Genomic DNA, 18,450 nt, shown 5'->3' on the forward strand with positions numbered 1-18,450 from the left:
ACACGCTTCTAGATCTTGTAGCCGCCGCTGATAAAAAAACCGCTGTGAGCCATGGGCAGATCCCTTTCCCAGGACTTTCAGCACATGACTTGATCGACCTTGTTTACAACATTAAGCGACCTAAACCTAAACCGAAAATTATTACCTACAGAGATTACAACAATATTAACCTTCCTAATCTATTTAATGATACATTTGATCTTGATTGGCTGAGCATTTTCAATACTAATGATGTAAATCAAATGTCGAACATAATAAATGACAATATCCTCTTCCTTTATGAAAAACACGTCCCTCTTAAGACCCGCAGAGTAACCAGAGACCCAGCTCCATGGCTCACTGAGGAAATACGTCATTTGATGCGTGATCGTGATTATTGGTGTAAGAAGGCTAGGCAGTCTAAGATTCCTGATGATTTTAATCGTTACAAGCGCTTATGAAACTTGTGTAAGCAAATGATCAGGAACGCAAAGGCTGGCTTCTACCAAAATTTGATATCATCTAAGAGAACATCAACATCATCATTATGGTGAGTTCTGAGAGGGATTGAAGCCAGCAAAGAGAGGCAGCCACCGACCGTTGCTCACTCACTTGATGCTCTCAATGACTTTTTCACTGATATCCCTGTAGGTTTGGACCAAGCCCGTGCTTAGTATAATTCCTTACCAGGAATCCAATCAAATGAAGACTTCTACTTTTCTGGAGTTACTGAGCAGGAGGTTTTTCTAGCTATTAGAAGAATTGAAAGTAATGCGGTTGGAGCTGATAGTATCCCTATCAAGTTTTTGAAAATCCTTCTTCCCATGATTCTTCCTTTCCTAACCCATCTAATTAACACCTCACTAATGACTTCAGTTTTTCCTGAAGACTGGAAACGCTCTATTGTTATTCCTCTCAACAAAATTCCTAACCCTCTCACTCCCTCAGATTATAGGCCTATCAGCTTATTGCCTGTCCTGTCAAAGGTACTGGAGATTATTGCTCACTCCCAAATGAGTCTGTACATTCATGACTCTGGTTTGATTAGCGATTTCCAGTCGGGGTTCCATAGTGGTCACAGTACCACCTCGGCTCTGCTGAGAGTTGCTGATGATATCCGCGGGGCTATGGATGGCTCTCTTTCTAAAAATAGATTTCCCCCTCCCCCTGCCCAGTGGTGGTGAGGGGGGTGAAAAGAGAGGAAGATATCTCTCTCTCTTCCCCTCCCCCTCCCCAGGTGAGGAAAAAATAATTTCCCTTTTAGGAGGAAAAATTCCCTCTCTATACTGACAAATTAAAGTGAATCCTTTTTGCTATACTGTACTAGTGAATCCCTTTCTCTAATGCTGTACTAGTGAATCCTTTTTGCTATACTGTCAAATTAAAGTGAATCCTTTTTGCTATACTGTCAAATTAAAGTGAATGCATATTTCTACATCTAATGCTATACTAGTGAATCTCTACAATGATCTAAGTTCTTTTACATTTTTTATCTGCAATATCGTACAAGCATTTCCAAAGTTCATCGGAATTTTTAACAACAGATAATGCTGAATCATTTGTACAATCATAATGTAGATGGCCGCTGTCTAGAATATTGAGCAGTTCGAAAATCTCAGATAAAATCGAAAAGTGTACATTTTCTGTTTTTGTTAACGGTAAATCAACATCTTGACATCCTGTTGAAAATTTAATATTCTTCGCAATTGAATCAAATTCGTTAAATGAAATTAACATCAAGAGACGAGTTAATTTTTTGAATTTTGAAAAACCATAACACTGCATGTTAACGGCTTCCCAGATGTTTGACATGTGTCGAATGAGGGGGGTGAAAAGAGAGAAAGATATATCTCTCTTTCCAAATTGATGAGATGCACGTGTTATAGGGGCTCGTGCCCTGATAAAAAAGATCACACTACACGTGTTGTCAGGTCTAGCTCTAAGCTGCAACTAAACTAAAAATCGTGAATGGGATATTGGAATGGAAAATCATTTGAAGGCAGAAAACGTTTATTTACACATTTCAGCAGCAGCAGCACAACTATTCATAATTTCATCTTCAATTTTAATTAGCTTATCTATACACAAATTATGAGGACGATAATAACATAGATAGTCTCTTATGTCATTTAAATTAACCGTGCGTAGAAAAATGTCTTTCAATTGTTTCGCCAAACTATAATTTTCAGGAGTTGATTTCCTAATTGCACTTTCACACTCATCGTACCAATCAATACAGTTTTTTAACCTCACTTCCAATTCGTTGTCGGCAGCCAACCACTTTCTCGGATCCATGTTGTTGAGCGAATGAACAAAACTAAGTGTAGGCAGGAACTATTATAGAGTAATTAATTGGTCTTTCTTCATTAATTGACGAGAGACAACATGTACGCGCTTTATGCAGTCTCAATGCATGCATGCAATAAACACACTGTAGATCCTTTCCGTTGTAGAAGAATCCATAATGAGCAAAGTTTCTTTTCTGTGAATTCGTGTACATCGGCACCATTTTCATACTTTGCATTCAATTGTTTTCGCACAAGAAATTATTTGTTTGATACATATTTTTAAACAACAAAGAATTATAATGTTGGGCAGAGAATAAAGCACAGCGAGAATGTGGTCTATTTTTATGAATGTTACACACAGCATAACACCATGAACTAGTGAAAAAGCTGAAATCAGGTTTTGGAAAATCCTCTGGTATACATTGAACGTTGCTATGCAATCTTCTTAAAAACTTTGCTTTCTCAGTTCCTTTTGTGAAAATTTTCTCATAACCTGCAAGGTAATCACGTATTAATGAGTCACTGTATTCTAAATCTCCATCTTCCCATTTTATTTTATGATAGTGACATTCTAACCATGTTACATCATTATACAATTTTGCACTCAATTCTGTCTTTGCAAATGGTGATTTGAAATGGAACACAATATAATTATTAAACTGATCAATTATGGCAAGTTCTTTCACAATAATTTGATTACAATCTTGTTTAAACCAGTGAAGATCAACCGTAGCAATTTTCGCACTCGCTTCCTTGTCCACTTCTTTATCTTCGGCGGCGGGCTCCTCGAATCCTTCGTCTTTCTCCCTCCCCTCCTCTTCTCGTTTCTCCTCCTCCTCCACCTGCAGCGGCTTCGGTGTACTTGCTCCATAATAGAAACTATCAAGATCGCACTGAATACCAATAGAGCGAGTTTGTGGCTTGTCCAAAATATCAGAACACAAAGAATAGGACATGTTGTCTGTTCAAAGGTGAAACTGATAATGAACTAAATTGAGCAGAATGCACACTTTATATAGGCGGTGCACAAATTACTGAACTTCTTTCACCATGCTCGTCAGAGGTGTGTACTCCATCACACGATCGCTAATTAAAACGCAATACGCGGAAGTATTTGCAGGTACTGCACTATTAAATTCCATTTCAATACAAACATCTGTCGATGATTTCAAATGGCTTGGTTGGTGTGAACAATCTACAACAATCAGCGGTGTTGATTCACAAAACGTTTTAAAGTCAATTTCTGTTCCGAGTTCGCTATTGATTGAATGATTATAATACGAGGGCGCGAAATCCAGGAACATGCGGTATAATACCTCCTTCTTACCTAGCAGATTTTCATATGGATAATACTTGCTGTTCAAATATACTTTAACATTGTAAATACCACAGCTATCAAAATAAGATATTGATTTTTTAATTTTATTCTTACGATCAGTTTGAAATGCAATTATAACGTATTTTGGACTATCAAAACTCGATGTGGTACGAACTGCCCAAGAATGGTTGAGTGAATTTTGCATATTTGGTAATTCACAAATTTCCCAATGCCGGAAACCTAATTTCAGTGGAGTGTCAGCATCGAGCAGTCTCAAAAATTTCAGTCTTACATGATCTTCTACAGTTATGTAGGGCATTCTCCATTGCAGTTTTGTAATTTTCACACTAACGCTTGTTCCACTTGTAGACTCAACACAATTTAGGTCTGTCGGTAACCTCAATAAGACGAGTTCCTGTTTCAAATTTAAAATTATTCTTTGAAAATCTTCAAAAAACGGGAGGATTAATTTCAGCGGTACACAGAAAGTGAATTTATTATCCATTAGCTCATATCCTGCTCTGTCAAAACCAGCCAAGTGATATGTGTTTTTATCGAGAGTATTCTTCACTAGAATAGCTTTAATTGTGGATGTTAATCCAATCAATCTTGATTTAGAAATTTGCTGACCTGCTAATTCATATCGTATTTCGTCAAAAAGGTTGCCGATTACGTTACTGCTTAATTTATAGTCTGCTGCAACTGGTGCATCGGCTGGGTCTGTTCCCGGTTTTGTACAGTTAACTGTTCCCTCAATCAATATGAATGATTTACAAGGTAAAGAATAGACATCTAAAGAATTTATGCCAATACGTGCCTCGTCAGAGTTTTTTATTTCCTGTCCCGAATAAACTGTATGAGTGTGAAATTGGAATTTAGTAATATCATTATAAAACTGAAGGTCTGTCTCCACATCCAGAATTTCACTAATTGCTGCCGCACCCCCTCCTAACATTTCGCCAATCAACTATAAAACCCAACTTTTCTAATATTCTCGCGCTTTTAGCCGACAAAGCACGTTTTTTTTTAGGTGTTGACGCTATCGCGTTCCTTTCTCTAATGACTTGATTGTGCATGCACGTATTATTACTTGTGCGTGGGTTGAAAATAAGATAACCCATTACTTTTCACGTATGTGCAACCTAATTGTAATTGTATCTCCACGGAAATCAATAAACGATCCGTTCTGGTCCGTTACCTTTACATTAATAGTTTGAATTCGATGCGTATTCAAAGGTACATAAATAATCGGTGATGGTACTTCGTTTATTAAATAGCCGCTAGGAACCTTTGGTAAAAATTCGTAGATTATATGTTTTTGTTTTCCGTCAGAGTAACTGCCACATGCTAAATTACACTCAACTACAATACTGTCAACGCTTGTTATGTTAACCAAATGTTTGGAATAATGCCATTTATTTGGCTGCAAAACAACATTATCAAAACCAAGTATCTTAGCAATCGAATCAGAACGTGTTAAATCAATGGGTTTATCAGAATGAATTTCAATCTTCATAGTATTTGCGTTTGCACGTATAATAAGTTTATTCTTCTTCCCATCAATATTCAATTTATTCTTTAAAGATTTCATAATATCCTCAACTTCATATGCACCCGTATCCAACTCGATTAATCTATCGCCATATTTGAAGCTGGAATTTGTTCCTTTGTTAATATTTGCAATACTATTGTAACTAGAAAAATTAATCAATCCAATTTCCCATTCACGATTTTTATCCAATTCTATAATTTCTTGTAAATGTTCATAGAGGTTACTTGTGTTAGATCGTAATGTAATAACAACCATCTTGTGTGTGTGTGTGTGTGTGTGTGTGTGTGTGTGCGTTCAGCACAAACACTTAATTACAACTGATTTGCAAGAAACAATAATGTAAGATGACCACAAAAATCGCTATTTAATGGTTGCATGTGCTCTACATTATAAAATATATTTACTCCATTTTCTTTTTTCCAATATTTGTCCAATTCGTATGGCGGTTGTAAATTTCCAATTGGATCAAAATACCAAACATTAGAGCCAACTTTCTTATATGCTACCCAATGTGTGCCATCCTCGCTTTCCCTTGCTAAATTCACAATGGCATTCTCGTTTTTTAGAATTTTTTTGGGTAATGCATCTAGCATATATATGCCTCTTAGCTGAATCTGTAATAATTTCGACCAATCAATCAAATCATAATTACTCAATTCTCCTTCAATATTCATGCCTTCTTCTTTGTCTTCTTCCTACTCTTCTTTGTTGTTCTACGTTTCTTAACTTGTTTTTGAGGGAATAAACTCACTCCATATGATGATGGGGGTAGGGGTGGAATTAAAACTCTCCCTCCACTAGTTATTTGAGGAAAAGGCTTCAAAAAATAGCCTTTTCCTGCAATATGCTTTTTCAACTGAGCTATAGCTTTGCATCTAATATCGTTACTATAACTTCTCCTCTCATTCTTCTTCTTCTTCTTCTTTCTCAAAGACCCACCAAACGCTGCTTTAGCTTTCATGACGTTTGTAACAAGATAGCTAAGTGCTTTCTCGGCAAGGGGTGTTTGAGGATTTTTGAAAATGTCCCATGCAGCGTTTGCTAGAGCTCTGTCAGCTACCGCTCGAGTTTTATTATCGCTATTTTGCGTATACGCTATATCATGTACCTTGCAAGCTCTATCTAATGAATTTATACCTTGATCACCTCTCTTTAACCTTTCATTAACCTTTGTTCCTGGCCCACACCACTCGTATCCCGGAATATGAATTTCCTCTTGCAGGTTATCAATTACCTTATTTAAAATAGTTGATGTCACATTACCTGCCAAACCTGACACACCTTTAAAAACTCTTGCCGCTGAACTCAAGATTCCTTTACCCCGTTTCCTCGAACTCTGCTTTCTCCTACATACCATTTTTCATTACCTTTCAACTCAATGGTTGAACATTAACTGAGGTTAATTAATCAATACACCAACTTGAATTGAATTGAATTGGTTTAATTTTCAATCGAGTTGGAAATGAATTCACACCATGTATCAGATTGCTATGTGCTTATAACATTGCTTGAATGATAAGAATATTATTTCAAATAGCAAATAATCTGAAAAGGTGAATGCAATTTGAAAAGGGGGGAAATGATGCTGGCATTGCGCGCCCACCCACATCTGCAGGAACACGTGCCAAAACAGATGTGGGAGGGAGCAAGCGAGTCAGCGAAGCCAGCGCCTCTTGGCTGTACGGCTGTGTGTGTGTGTGTGTGTGGTGTGTGTGTGTGTGTGTGTGTGTGTGTGTGTGTGTGTGTAGCGGTAAAGACTACTGAGCATGCTCGCAACAAACTATAAAAGACCCAGTCACCTTATTTAAATATCATTCACAACAGAGCAGCTGAACCATTTCTTCTTCTGTGTGTTTCTACTATCCATTACGAACTTATCAACAACAACAACAGGTAAGAATTGAAAACAATTTTTTATCAAATATGTACACAATTTATTGAACACTACTTTCACACATACATATTAACATGTAAAGCATGTTAATGCTAGATGCTTACTGACATAAAAATTGTTAAATGCTAATTTAGCATTTAACAATTTTTATATCAGTCATAAAAGCATTAACATGCTTTACAAACAGACATAAGGTTTTGCACTTTAATTTAAAATTTTCAATGTCTTTTGTGCTCAAAATCCAGGTAAATCTTTCTGGAAGATAAACATCTGTTGTTCGTAGTCCGGGTACCCGGATTTTGAGCACAATTCGCCGCCCGTGCTGGTTGGACGCCTCTCTCACGTCACATATTGGATATGGCAACCCCTCTTCCAGCTCGCGCAGAGGCGTCCATGGCTTCTCGGTGCGGCTATTCAATAATCTTAGAAAGCTCTCCGATTGCATCTTGTCCTCTATCTCCACTTCCTCCTCCTCCTCCCTTCGTCGCACCTCCTTCATCAGCGGCACCATGGATGAGTTCTCGTCCTCTTCCGGCACAAGTTTCTGTTGAAAAAATATTTCATTAGACTCTTATTTGTTTCAGATTTTTCATCATCAAATCATACCAGAGAGGGAGAACTTGCTCAACAGATTCACTACTCAAAACTGAAAGTAAGTAATAGCTCGGAAATTCTCCGATTACTTGAACTCAATTCAAATTGCTAGATAATTGACTCGAAAAATATTTCAGTTCATTACATGCTCATTTTTATAAAAATAATTTTGTTTCGCACGAAATATTGTAAACAGTTTATGCATGTGAACGCATTTTTCATAATTCAAATAACAATGTATTATTCGAATCAATATTTCAGTTCATTACATGCTCATTTTTATCAACAAATATTTTTTTTTCACACAAAATATTATAAACAGTTTATGCATGTGAACGCATTTTTCATGATTCAAATAACAATGTATTATTCGAATCAATATTTCAGTTCATTACATGCTCATTTTTATCAACAATAATTTTGTTTCACACGAAATATTATAACAGTTTATGCATGTGAATGCATTTTTCATAATTCAAATAACAATGTATTATTCGAATCAATATTTCAGTTCATTACATGCTCATTTTTATCAACAATAATTTTGTTTCACACGAAATATTATAAACAGTTTATGCATGTGAACACATTTTTCATAATTCAAATAACAATGTATTATTCGAATCAATATTTCAGTTCATTACATGCTCATTTTTATCAACAATAATTTTGTTCCACACAAAATATTATAAACAGTTTATGCATTATTTGAATCAGTAATTTGATATAGTAAGTAATATATATATAAGTAATAACTCGGAAATTCTACGATTACTTGAACTCAATTCAAATTGGTAGATAATTGAATTGTTTCATGCAACATATTCGAATTTGTTATCGAAATTACTAAAACATGTTTATTTTGAATTTTTATCCAAATTTCAATGCAACCATCATGAAAATTTATCTGTGTTCAGATTGTTTTGATAGCACAATTAGAAGTCAAGCTCAGTCTTGACTTCGCTCACAGTATAAGAATCAGTAATGACTTGTAATGTACACAAAAGATTTTATCCATTGGAAATTAGTTTTAAAAATTCACATTTTATAAAGATTTTGTGCACATTACATGTTAATACAATAATAATATTTCTTTAAGCTAACCTTTGATTGAGTGAGCACGCCCTCGTCCTCAAAAACTAGCCTCCTCTTCACCAGCTGCTTGCTGGGTTGAGTTGACAGCACCGCATGCCACGGCGCCCAGGTAGCCGGTGTAGATTGTGGCAGAGGACTGTCCGGAATCACGATCTCCTCACCCCTCTCTCGTTGAACGAAGATTCCCTGTCTCTTTAGGGGTGAGGCGGAGGAGGAGGTGGGGGAGACAGCGGAGGCGGCAGCCGTGGCAGCGGAGGTGGCAGCCGAGCTGCAAGCTTTCTGCTGCTGCTGCCAGTAGTTGAGGATGCGCTGTGGTGGGCTATCTGGTAAGATGAATGATGGAGAACTCATCTCGCACGATGTGTGAAGTATACTCGAATCTGTCTCTGATGTAAATGATAATTTTCCTCTCATCACTTCTGTTTATATAGCATACGTTTCTCTCTCTGTTCCAGGCTTGTGCGAGCAAGAGCGAAGTGTGCTACAAGGCGAAAAAAATTCAAATTTCTCCCCAACAACACGTGCTCCCACATCGTTATCGGTTTGTAAGTATTCTCTCTCCTAAAAACTGACACTCGATCATTTTTCGAATAGCATCCATCTGTTAGAAGACGAAAAAAAAAATCTCATCTAGAACTCAGCATGAGAGGGTGAAAACACCTGCTAGAAGCTGAAATCCCCCATGTCAACTCACTTAAACATTTTTTGAATAGCATTCTCGAATGATTTCTAATATTATTAAATATTTCACAACATTTCAAGATAGGGGCTCACTCAATCATTTTTTGAATAGCATTCTCGAATGATTTCTAATATTATTAAATATTTCACTGCATTTCAACATAGAGGAATAGCATTCTCGATTGATTTCAGTTCAGTTATTAAATATTTCATTGTTTTCACAACATTTCAACATAGGGCTCACTCAAACATATTTTGAATAGCATTCTCGAATGATTTCTAATATTATTAAATATTTCACGGCATTTCAACATAGAGGAATAGCATTCTCGATTGATTTCAGTTCAGTTATTAAATATTTCATTGTTTTCACACCATTTCAACATAGGGCTCACTCAAACATATTTTGAATAGCATTCTCGCCTCTCGATTGATTTCTAATATTATCAGTTATTAAATATTTCATTGTTTTCACAGCATTTTCTCACCTCTCAACTCGAGTTCCAAACCTCATAACCAGTTGAGCTCTCGTCGAGACAACACAGCTGAGAGGAATCAATCTGAAAGGAGTCAAAGGCGGTATCTACACCTGAGAGGAATCAATCTGAAAGGAGCCATAGACCGCTATCTACACTTGTACCATAGGCCGCTATCTACACCTGTACACTCGAGAGATTCACGCAGCATCAACCAGTACATGTAAGTACATTTTTACTTTGATTTTATCCTCTGAGGAGGAAAGGAAAATTGTCCTCTGAGGACAATTTTTGTCCTTGGAGGACAGTTTTTGTCCTCGGAGCACAGTTTTTGTCCTCGGAGGATAAAAAACCTTCTACAATATTGTGCCGGACACTCCTTTTAATTCAGGCCTCTTCCCAAGTTATAATAGTAAATTTAATATGCAATAGACTAGAGCCATTATTGTAAGTGAGTTAGCGAAATAAATTATTTTCTCTCTCTATTATGAACGGCCATGACTTCGAGTTCCCCATGATAGATATTTAAAAATTGTGGCTCCGAGTCGTCGAGGAATGTAGATTATGGAATTATCTCTAAAACTAAGCCTTCTTGTCGCGACATAAAGTGTGATAAGTTGGAAAACAGCAAGCATTGAAATTATAACAAACTACCGATTTTGCAGTTACTATTTGGTCCAAAGGCTCTAGAAGCCACGCGACGATTGGTCAAATTGATTCCTTTCGCCCAATAGGAGACCTGTTTCTAAATACAGTAGTGGGGGGATTCGCCAACCGCGAGACCAGATTACATTTCGGAGGACACTTTGCTAGGAGCACTACGAGAGTAAAGATGTAGTCATTATGTTTCGCCCTTTTTGGGCAAGTTTACAAGTTTATATCATTAGTTAGTTTTATTTTTATTAAAGTTTAGATTTTCTGGTAGTGCCATGTCCTGAAAGGTTTAATTGTGTTTCTTCATCATGTACGAATAATTGTTTCTTCAAATAACCGCTAAGGTACGTAAAATAAGGTTAAAATATAATTTAGGGAATTTAATTGATTGAAACTTCCATAAGAGTATTGAATTAATTAAGCCTGTTATTTTTCAAGTTGATAATATTGATTGAGAATAATACTTTTGATTTTATTAGTGATGGATGATAATTATAAATTTTTTTTCTAAAGAAGTATAGAAAGTTTTCAGTTACGTTACATTTGAGTTATTGTTTCTGGAAATATATTATTGTAGAGTATTGCTGAAAGTAAGGAAGATAGCCTTTAAATTGGAATGAAATTTTTAAGATTATGTTCATATTGAGTTTATGACATTTTATAATTTTATATTTTTTCAGACTCTGTTTTCTTATGTCATTAAGGCTTTCGAATAATTTAGTAAATTTTTATGATAGGAATCTTAATAGACAAAGAAGAAAGTTTTTCTTTTCCATGAAATTAATATTAATAAATGTTTGCTAGCGCACAAGTTTCCAACAATACTAGTCAAGCTTCTATATGAAAAATTATATTTGATTTTGCAAACCAAACGAAAAATATCATATAAGTTAGCATCATTTCAATCTGAATTATTCCTTTCCTAAGAGTATTATATCAATTTATATAAAAGTAAACATCATAATTAATGAAGTATTCATTTTTCTAAAAGCATTATATTAATTTATTACGAGTGTTTTCATAAAGTTGCATTGTATATTAATGACACTCTGGCAAGTAAATCCGTTTTAATTCAATTTTGAGAATGAAATCAGAACGTCAAGATAAAATCTAAATTAAATAATTGAATAAACTCCTGTTTTAGCTTTTGATGAATTGTAGGAAGAGTTAGAAATTAATGCTGTAATACATTTATTTACAGCGGTTCATGTGTGTCCCCAAACCAACTTCTTGTACTACCACCCCTTTGGTTCCGCAACTTTATGTAACACCGCTTCAAGACACCCGTTCAGACGACAGGTCTAGGGACGTAAGAGGACGTCGCCGTCAAGCCAAATTCAACCGGTAAAAGCTCACCGCCAAAAACAAGGTACTGTAACCCCGACGATAAAGCAACGTACAGACCAACGAAAGTGCAGTGTAGTGAAACAAAGGTTCATTCGAGAATGTCAATCAAAAGTGGGGATTCAAAATTATTATGAAATGGGTTATATGGGTTACTATCGACGAAACTTGGGTTCAACGGGCTTTTCTTTCTTGAGTAATTCCATGTTGAAATGAACTTGTTATTTGATGACTGATATTGTTTGGTTTTGTGACGTATTGCTATCTAATCGGGGATAGTAATGCGCCCCCGAATCAGATGAAGAATGTCACCAAAGTAACATGAAATTGTTGTTTCTGTTGTTTAATTTTAGTTGCCAATGTTTATTGAAGCTGTTTGTATTTTTCAATTATTTCAAATTGTAGTGTTATTCTATAGTATAAACCTATTAAATCAGGCATGGCAAGATTAATTAAAGTTTTCTTGACTCTAGCCCGTTCACCTGCATGAATTAGGTATAGACTCAGGTATTTTCTAGATGTGTCGGCCTATTTCTAAATTCTAAATTTCATTCTAAATTATCTTCTTTATCACCTTTAAAAAGGTAAAGGCACACAACTGCGCCACTGCTGCTGAATGTTTAGCAAAAGGCATACAACTGCGCCGACTCTGCTACAGAGCATTTTATATCTCTGAAATTCAAATTAAAAAAAAATAAAATCAAATTTTCTAACTCATTCTAATTAGTTAAGATTGATTTTTCTGAGTCTATACTTAATAATTCATTCTGTGAATGTGTCAACTGTCAATATTTTAGGTTTGGAGTTGGATGAATAATTTATAGTTGCTACTCCAATTTTTCTGAAGTTTAAATAATTGTATATGAAACAGGAAAGTTATTCAGTTATGTTAAACCATCAAAATGATAATCTTTTGAAGTGCTTGAAGATAAAGTCAAGTATCATTGATGCTTAAGTTGAAAGTATTCTAAAACTTTATATTGAAATTGATTATTGACAAATTAAAGGTTTAACGGTAGAATAAAAATTAGTAGAAGAAACTAGCATAGGTGAAAAACAACTGATTCTAAGTGCTGAATAAATTTTTTGCATTCTGTAATTCCGTGAATGATGATAGAAATTATTGTAATGTCAACGTACGTATTCTGGTCTCACGTCTGGTAGTTGAATATCAGTATAGTAGTAGTGAAAGTGAATATTGAGATTTTAAAGGTCAACCCAAGTAAATTAGGAAAATTCGGAAATTATTATGGGAGAATGTTTGAGGAAAATAGGAAATTTTTTTTTGTTAAGTTTAGGTAAATCGAAGGTAATCAGTGAATAAATAGGAAACTGTTTTATTAGTTATTGTTGATATGTAGTTTTGAAAAGTTGATGAGTAGTTTTGGCCTTGAGATGTTTAAACTACATAATTAGATATTGTAGATTAAAGTTGAAACGATGATCAAATCCTTGGGAATTTGTATGAAAATAAGTTGATTCAGATGAGGTTGTTAAGTCCCTTTATCAGTAATGTTTATTCTCGAAAAGGTGAATCAGTTTTATTATTGGAAATATTTTTTTTGTTAGGTTTGATTTTTGCGGTAGGCATGCGTAGTGATAGTGTAAAGATCAGTTGTGTTGATGACGTTTCCTGTAGACTGTGGGGAATTTTTTTTTTTTTTTTTGTTTAGTTGAGACTCAAGATTTAGAGGAGGACACGGGGATGTCCTGCCTATGTGTGTTGTTGTTGAATTGAGGTAATCGGCGCGAGTGTAGGTCCGTGTCCAGAGAGAACGGAGCACTGCCCGAAAGTTGTCCATGTAACAAATCAAGGAATTTAGCTGTGACTAACCTTGCAAATTTGTACGGTGGAATTGTATAATTTTAGCGAAAGGCACCGAAGATGGTGTGAGCTAAGATTTTCTTGTATCTAGTAAACGGTCTGGTTCATTCGAGAGTTATGGGGCTCGTCAGTAGAATAACGTAAACCGAAATCTAGAATATTTAGTGAGTCTTTGTAGTGATTGTAAGGAAAACAATCAGCGTAATGCAGTTTAGGGAACCCCAGTCAAATGGTTCGTTAATGTTTGTAGGAAAGTCAGCCGCAAAAACACAAGTAATAATTGGTAAAAAAAGGGGTATTAATGAGTTTAAAGTTGCTTAGAAATTTGGTATGGTAACGAAAATTGAAGGTTTTAGACAATGAATATTTAAAGTGATTAGTTAAGGTATACAAATAAAATAACAGAGAAACCTTTTCGAGTACCTAGGTAATGTTAAAATGGTTATCAGTGAAAGTAGAAATAAATATTGGAACAGTACTGAACGGGTTAAATTAAAATAAAATTAACAGTGAAATTCTTCTAGTTGAATTTGAAATGAAAAGGGAAAATCTCTTGAGTTAAGCATGAATTTAAATTATTCTGTAGTTGAGAGTTGAAAGGTTGATTAAAGATTTAATTGGGGATATGAAAGTAGAAATATGTAGGAAAATTCGTGTCAAAAAGGAAATAGAATTTTTGTTGGGAAAATTAAATTGAGGTAATTAACAGTAGTAGGACCCTCAAGAGATAAGTAGTCAAAAAGAATTAATAAATAAAAAAAAATAGGAAAATCTTTAATGAAATGATAAATTTTTTTTAATGATGAATAGTAAAATTGCAATCAAGTTTTCCATGTGAATAAGTTGGGATATTTTGAGATCTAGTAGAGTAATTGAAACTAGTTGGATATGAAGTTTATAGTTGAGGAATAATTATGTGAGGCTCCAGTAAGGTTGGAAATGTCAGTGAACTTGGGAATCAGTAATAGTGTAATAGTAGTCTATTAATGTGTTAATGTATTGGTAAATTTCATAATGTTGGTAATCAGAAGGCAAGTAGTAGCAGTTCATCAATGCTAAGTTAGAGCTGAACTTTAATATTATTAAATCATGCCTTGAGAATTACTCTTCCAGTGTTTAGAGAAAATGTCACGTACTTTGAGTTTGCGATAAATAATAGCCTGGCACTCGATCATAGTTTTGTTTTGACTAGCGTTCTGTGGTAAAAGTTTCCAACTGGAATATTATAATGAAAAGTGTTCTTCTCATGATTGTAGAATGCAAAATCACGCTTGAGTTATGTTGAAAAAAGATCCGACCAGGATACAGATCAGTCTATAGAAGACAAGATTTTTTGTCGTGTGTTATAATTGGATAAGTTTTTGTGAGTATGGCGCCACTCTATAGCCTTGTCTCTATACACTCAACGAGATGATTCCTAATGAATGAGAAGGAGGAGAGAGAAAAGGAGTTATGATAAAGATATTTACCGTATTTGTTAGAAGGATTCATTACGGGTTCATGAAGGGTTTATTAGTCAAAGATTTTGTTACGTGACAATATAATGTATATAGAAGAAATTCCGGAATGTAAATAATTTGCGCAACTAGATTAGTCATTAAATGATGTTATTAACTTCGTAATATTAAATATATTTAGGTAGGTGAATTAGGTTTAATTTTATTTCATGCACGGCTGCATACTCGCGGTAAATGAAATAATTGTACAGTTTTCCCACGGTAGTAGATAATTGATTGTTTGGTAAATCGGGTGATGATCAATTTTGAAGTTATCAACAGTCATAATATCCTATGTAGCAATGTATGTATGTGATGTCTCTAATAATAATAAGTTATTTAGCATAAGACGATTTATCATAATATTCTATACTATACCCATTTTCAATAGCTTAATACTCATCCATTCATAGTTAAGAATTATACATCCACATAGTTAGGAGTTAGTACATATAGATAAAATATATTCTCATTCATAAAATAATAAGAATAATGTCTAAGGCCTCATATTTTATATTCTATTCGCTTTATATTTCATATTATTTTGTTGATATCCCTATTCTCTATTAGTTTACCTTCCGTGATTAATATAATTATAATCTTATCATAGGTTTATTCAGTTCAACTGATTCCGTTTTAGTTCACTTTAATACAATCCAGTGATAGAGTTTTCCTGCTGGAATACAAAAATGGATAGAAAATTTTCGTTGCTACGGAAGGTACATCAAGCGTGTGTCATTGCTCTCTGATGGCTCGCTAGTGTTGCAGTTTCAACCATTATTATCTTTGAATCGTAGCCTATGTAGAATAGTATTGCCTACTGAATTGCTTTATATTGTTAAAAATATGTTGCACTCTCAACTCTATAGTAATGATAGTTAGATTTCAATACATTCAGCAGAGTAAAAAAAAAGGTTTCATCCTTTACTTTATAATCAATGTGCTTCATATTTTACAACAGCAGAGTAACATAGAACCAATTAAAACTATGATGTCTTTTAAACGTTTTCCCTTGTTAGATTTTGCCAAGAAAATAACCAGGGACTCAATAAAGTGATTGAAGTATTCAAGATTATTATACTCGGTCCGTCTTTAGTACCTACTTAAAAGGTGGACACGCCCATATTGTTTTGTCCTGACTCTTGCCACAGTTTTAAAGACTCTTGCCACAAATCTCTATTAGTTATACATTTTGCTGAATTTCGGAATGATTAAAGAGATTTCTTTTGAAGAGGGCCCGCTTCAAATTGGATCCTACCATCAATCCAGAAATTCGACTCTCCAAATCATACAGAATGCCTCTATGGTAACATATCCTGATTAGATTTCTTTTTGCGTGTTTCACACCGTAAGGAGGGGGAGTGTGCCGGACACTCCTTTTAATTCAGGCCTTTTCCCAAGTTATAATAGTAAATTTATACGCAATAGACTAGAGCCATTATTGTAAGTGAGTTAGCGAAATAAATTATTTTCTCTCTCTATTATGAACGGCCATGACTTCGAGTTTCCCATGATAGATATTTAAAAATTGTGGCTCCGAGTCGTCGAGGAATGTAGATTATGGAATTATCTCTAAAACTTAGCCTTCTTGTCGCGACATAAAGTGCGATAAGTTGGAAAACAGCAAGCATTGAAATTATAACAAACTACCGATTTTGCAGTTACTATTTGGTCCAAAGGCTCTAGAAGCCACGCGACGATTGGTCAAATTGATTCCTTTCGCCCAATAGGAGACCTGTTTCTAAATACAGTAGTGGGGGGATTCCCCAACCGCGAGACCAGATTACATTTCGGAGGACACTTTGCTAGGAGCACTACGAGAGTAAAGATGTAGTCATTATGTTTCGCCCTTTTTGGGCAAGTTTACAAGTTTATATCATTAGTTAGTTTTATTTTTATTAAAGTTTAAATTTTCTGGTAGTGCCATGTCCTGAAAGGTTTAATTGTGTTTCTTCATCATGTACGAATAATTGTTTCTTCAAATAACCGCTAAGGTACGTAAAATAAGGTTAAAATATAATTTAGGGAATTTAATTGATTGAAACTTCCATAAGAGTATTGAATTAATTAAGCCTGTTATTTTTCAAGTTAATAATATTGATTGAGAATAATCCTTTTGATTTTATTAGTGATGGAAGATAATTATAAATTTTTTTTCTAAAGAAGTATAGAAAGTTTTCAGTTACGTTACATTTGAGTTATTGTTTCTGGAAATATATTATTGTAGAGTATTGCTGAAAGTCAGGAAGATAGCCTTTAAATTGGAATGAAATTTTTAAGATTATGTTCATATTGAGTTTATGACATTTTATAATTTTATATTTTTTCAGACTCTGTTTTCTTATGTCATTAAGGCTTTCGAATAATTTAGTAAATTTTTATGATGGAAATCTTAATAGACAAAGAAGAAAGTTTTTCTTTTCCATGAAATTAATATCAATAAATGTTGGCTAGCGCACAAGTTTCCAACAATACTAGTCGAGCTACTATATGGAAAATTATATTTGATTTTGCAAAACAAACGAAAAATATCATATAAGTTAGCATCATTTCAATCTGAATTATTCCTTTCCTAAGAGTATTATATCAATTTATATGAAAGTAAACATCATAATTAATGGAGTATTCATTTTTCTAAAAGCATTATATTAATTTATTATGAGTGTTTTCATAAAGTTGCATTGTATATTAATGACACTCTGGCAAGTAAATCCATTTTAATTCAATTTTGAGAATGAAATCAGAACGTCAAGATAAAATCTAAATTAAATAATTGAATAAACTCCTGTTTTAGCTTTTGATGAATTGTAGGAAGAGTTAGAAATTAATGCTGTAATACATTTATTTACAGCGGTTCATGTGTGTCCCCAAACCAACTTCTTGTACTACCACCCCTTTGGTTCCGCAACTTTATGTAACACCGCTTCAAGACACCCATTCAGACGACAGGTCTAGGGACGTAAGAGGACGTCGCCGTCAAGCCAAATTCAACCGGTAAAAGCTCACCGCCAAAAACAAGGTACTGTAACCCCGACGATAAAGCAACGTACAGACCAACGAAAGTGCAGTGTAGTGAAACAAAGGTTCATTCGAGAATGTCAATCAAAAGTGGGGATTCAAAATTATTATGAAATGGGTTATATGGGTTACTATCGACGAAACTTGGGTTCAACGGGCTTTTCTTTCTTGAGTAATTCCATGTTGAAATAAACTTGTTATTTGATGACTGATATTGTTTGGTTTTGTGACGTATT

At 34.5% G+C, this 18,450-nt stretch overlaps 1 protein-coding gene across 1 annotated transcript; it reads right to left on the bottom strand.

Moving 5' to 3' along the window:
- Positions 1 to 459: 459 nt before the first annotated feature.
- On the bottom strand, positions 460 to 9,071 carry LOC120351080. Its single transcript, XM_039427039.1, has 3 exons — positions 8,730 to 9,071; positions 7,198 to 7,575; positions 460 to 501 (listed from the first exon to the last, which is right to left on the bottom strand). Exons 1-3 carry the CDS (start codon positions 9,069 to 9,071, stop codon positions 460 to 462), a joined length of 762 nt encoding a protein of 253 aa, XP_039282973.1.
- Between the last annotated feature and the right edge of the window lie 9,379 nt (positions 9,072 to 18,450).

Source organism: Nilaparvata lugens, chromosome 4, assembly GCF_014356525.2.
Source record: "Nilaparvata lugens isolate BPH chromosome 4, ASM1435652v1, whole genome shotgun sequence".
Taxonomy (NCBI): Eukaryota; Metazoa; Arthropoda; class Insecta; order Hemiptera; family Delphacidae; genus Nilaparvata; species Nilaparvata lugens.

What these genes read in the sequence shown, in the direction of transcription:
- LOC120351080 (XM_039427039.1), bottom strand. Translation starts at nt 9,071, where the DNA reads ATGAGTTCTCCATCATTCATCTTACCAGATAGCCCACCACAGCGCATC. An exon ending in GCGTGCTCACTCAATCAAAG is followed by an intron (nt 7,576 to 8,729) that starts GTTAGCTTAAAG and finishes TTTTTTCAACAG; the next exon opens with AAACTTGTGCCGGAAGAGGA. An exon ending in TGTTTGTAAAGCATGTTAAT is followed by an intron (nt 502 to 7,197) that starts GCTTTTATGACT and finishes ATGTTCTCTTAG; the next exon opens with ATGATATCAAATTTTGGTAG.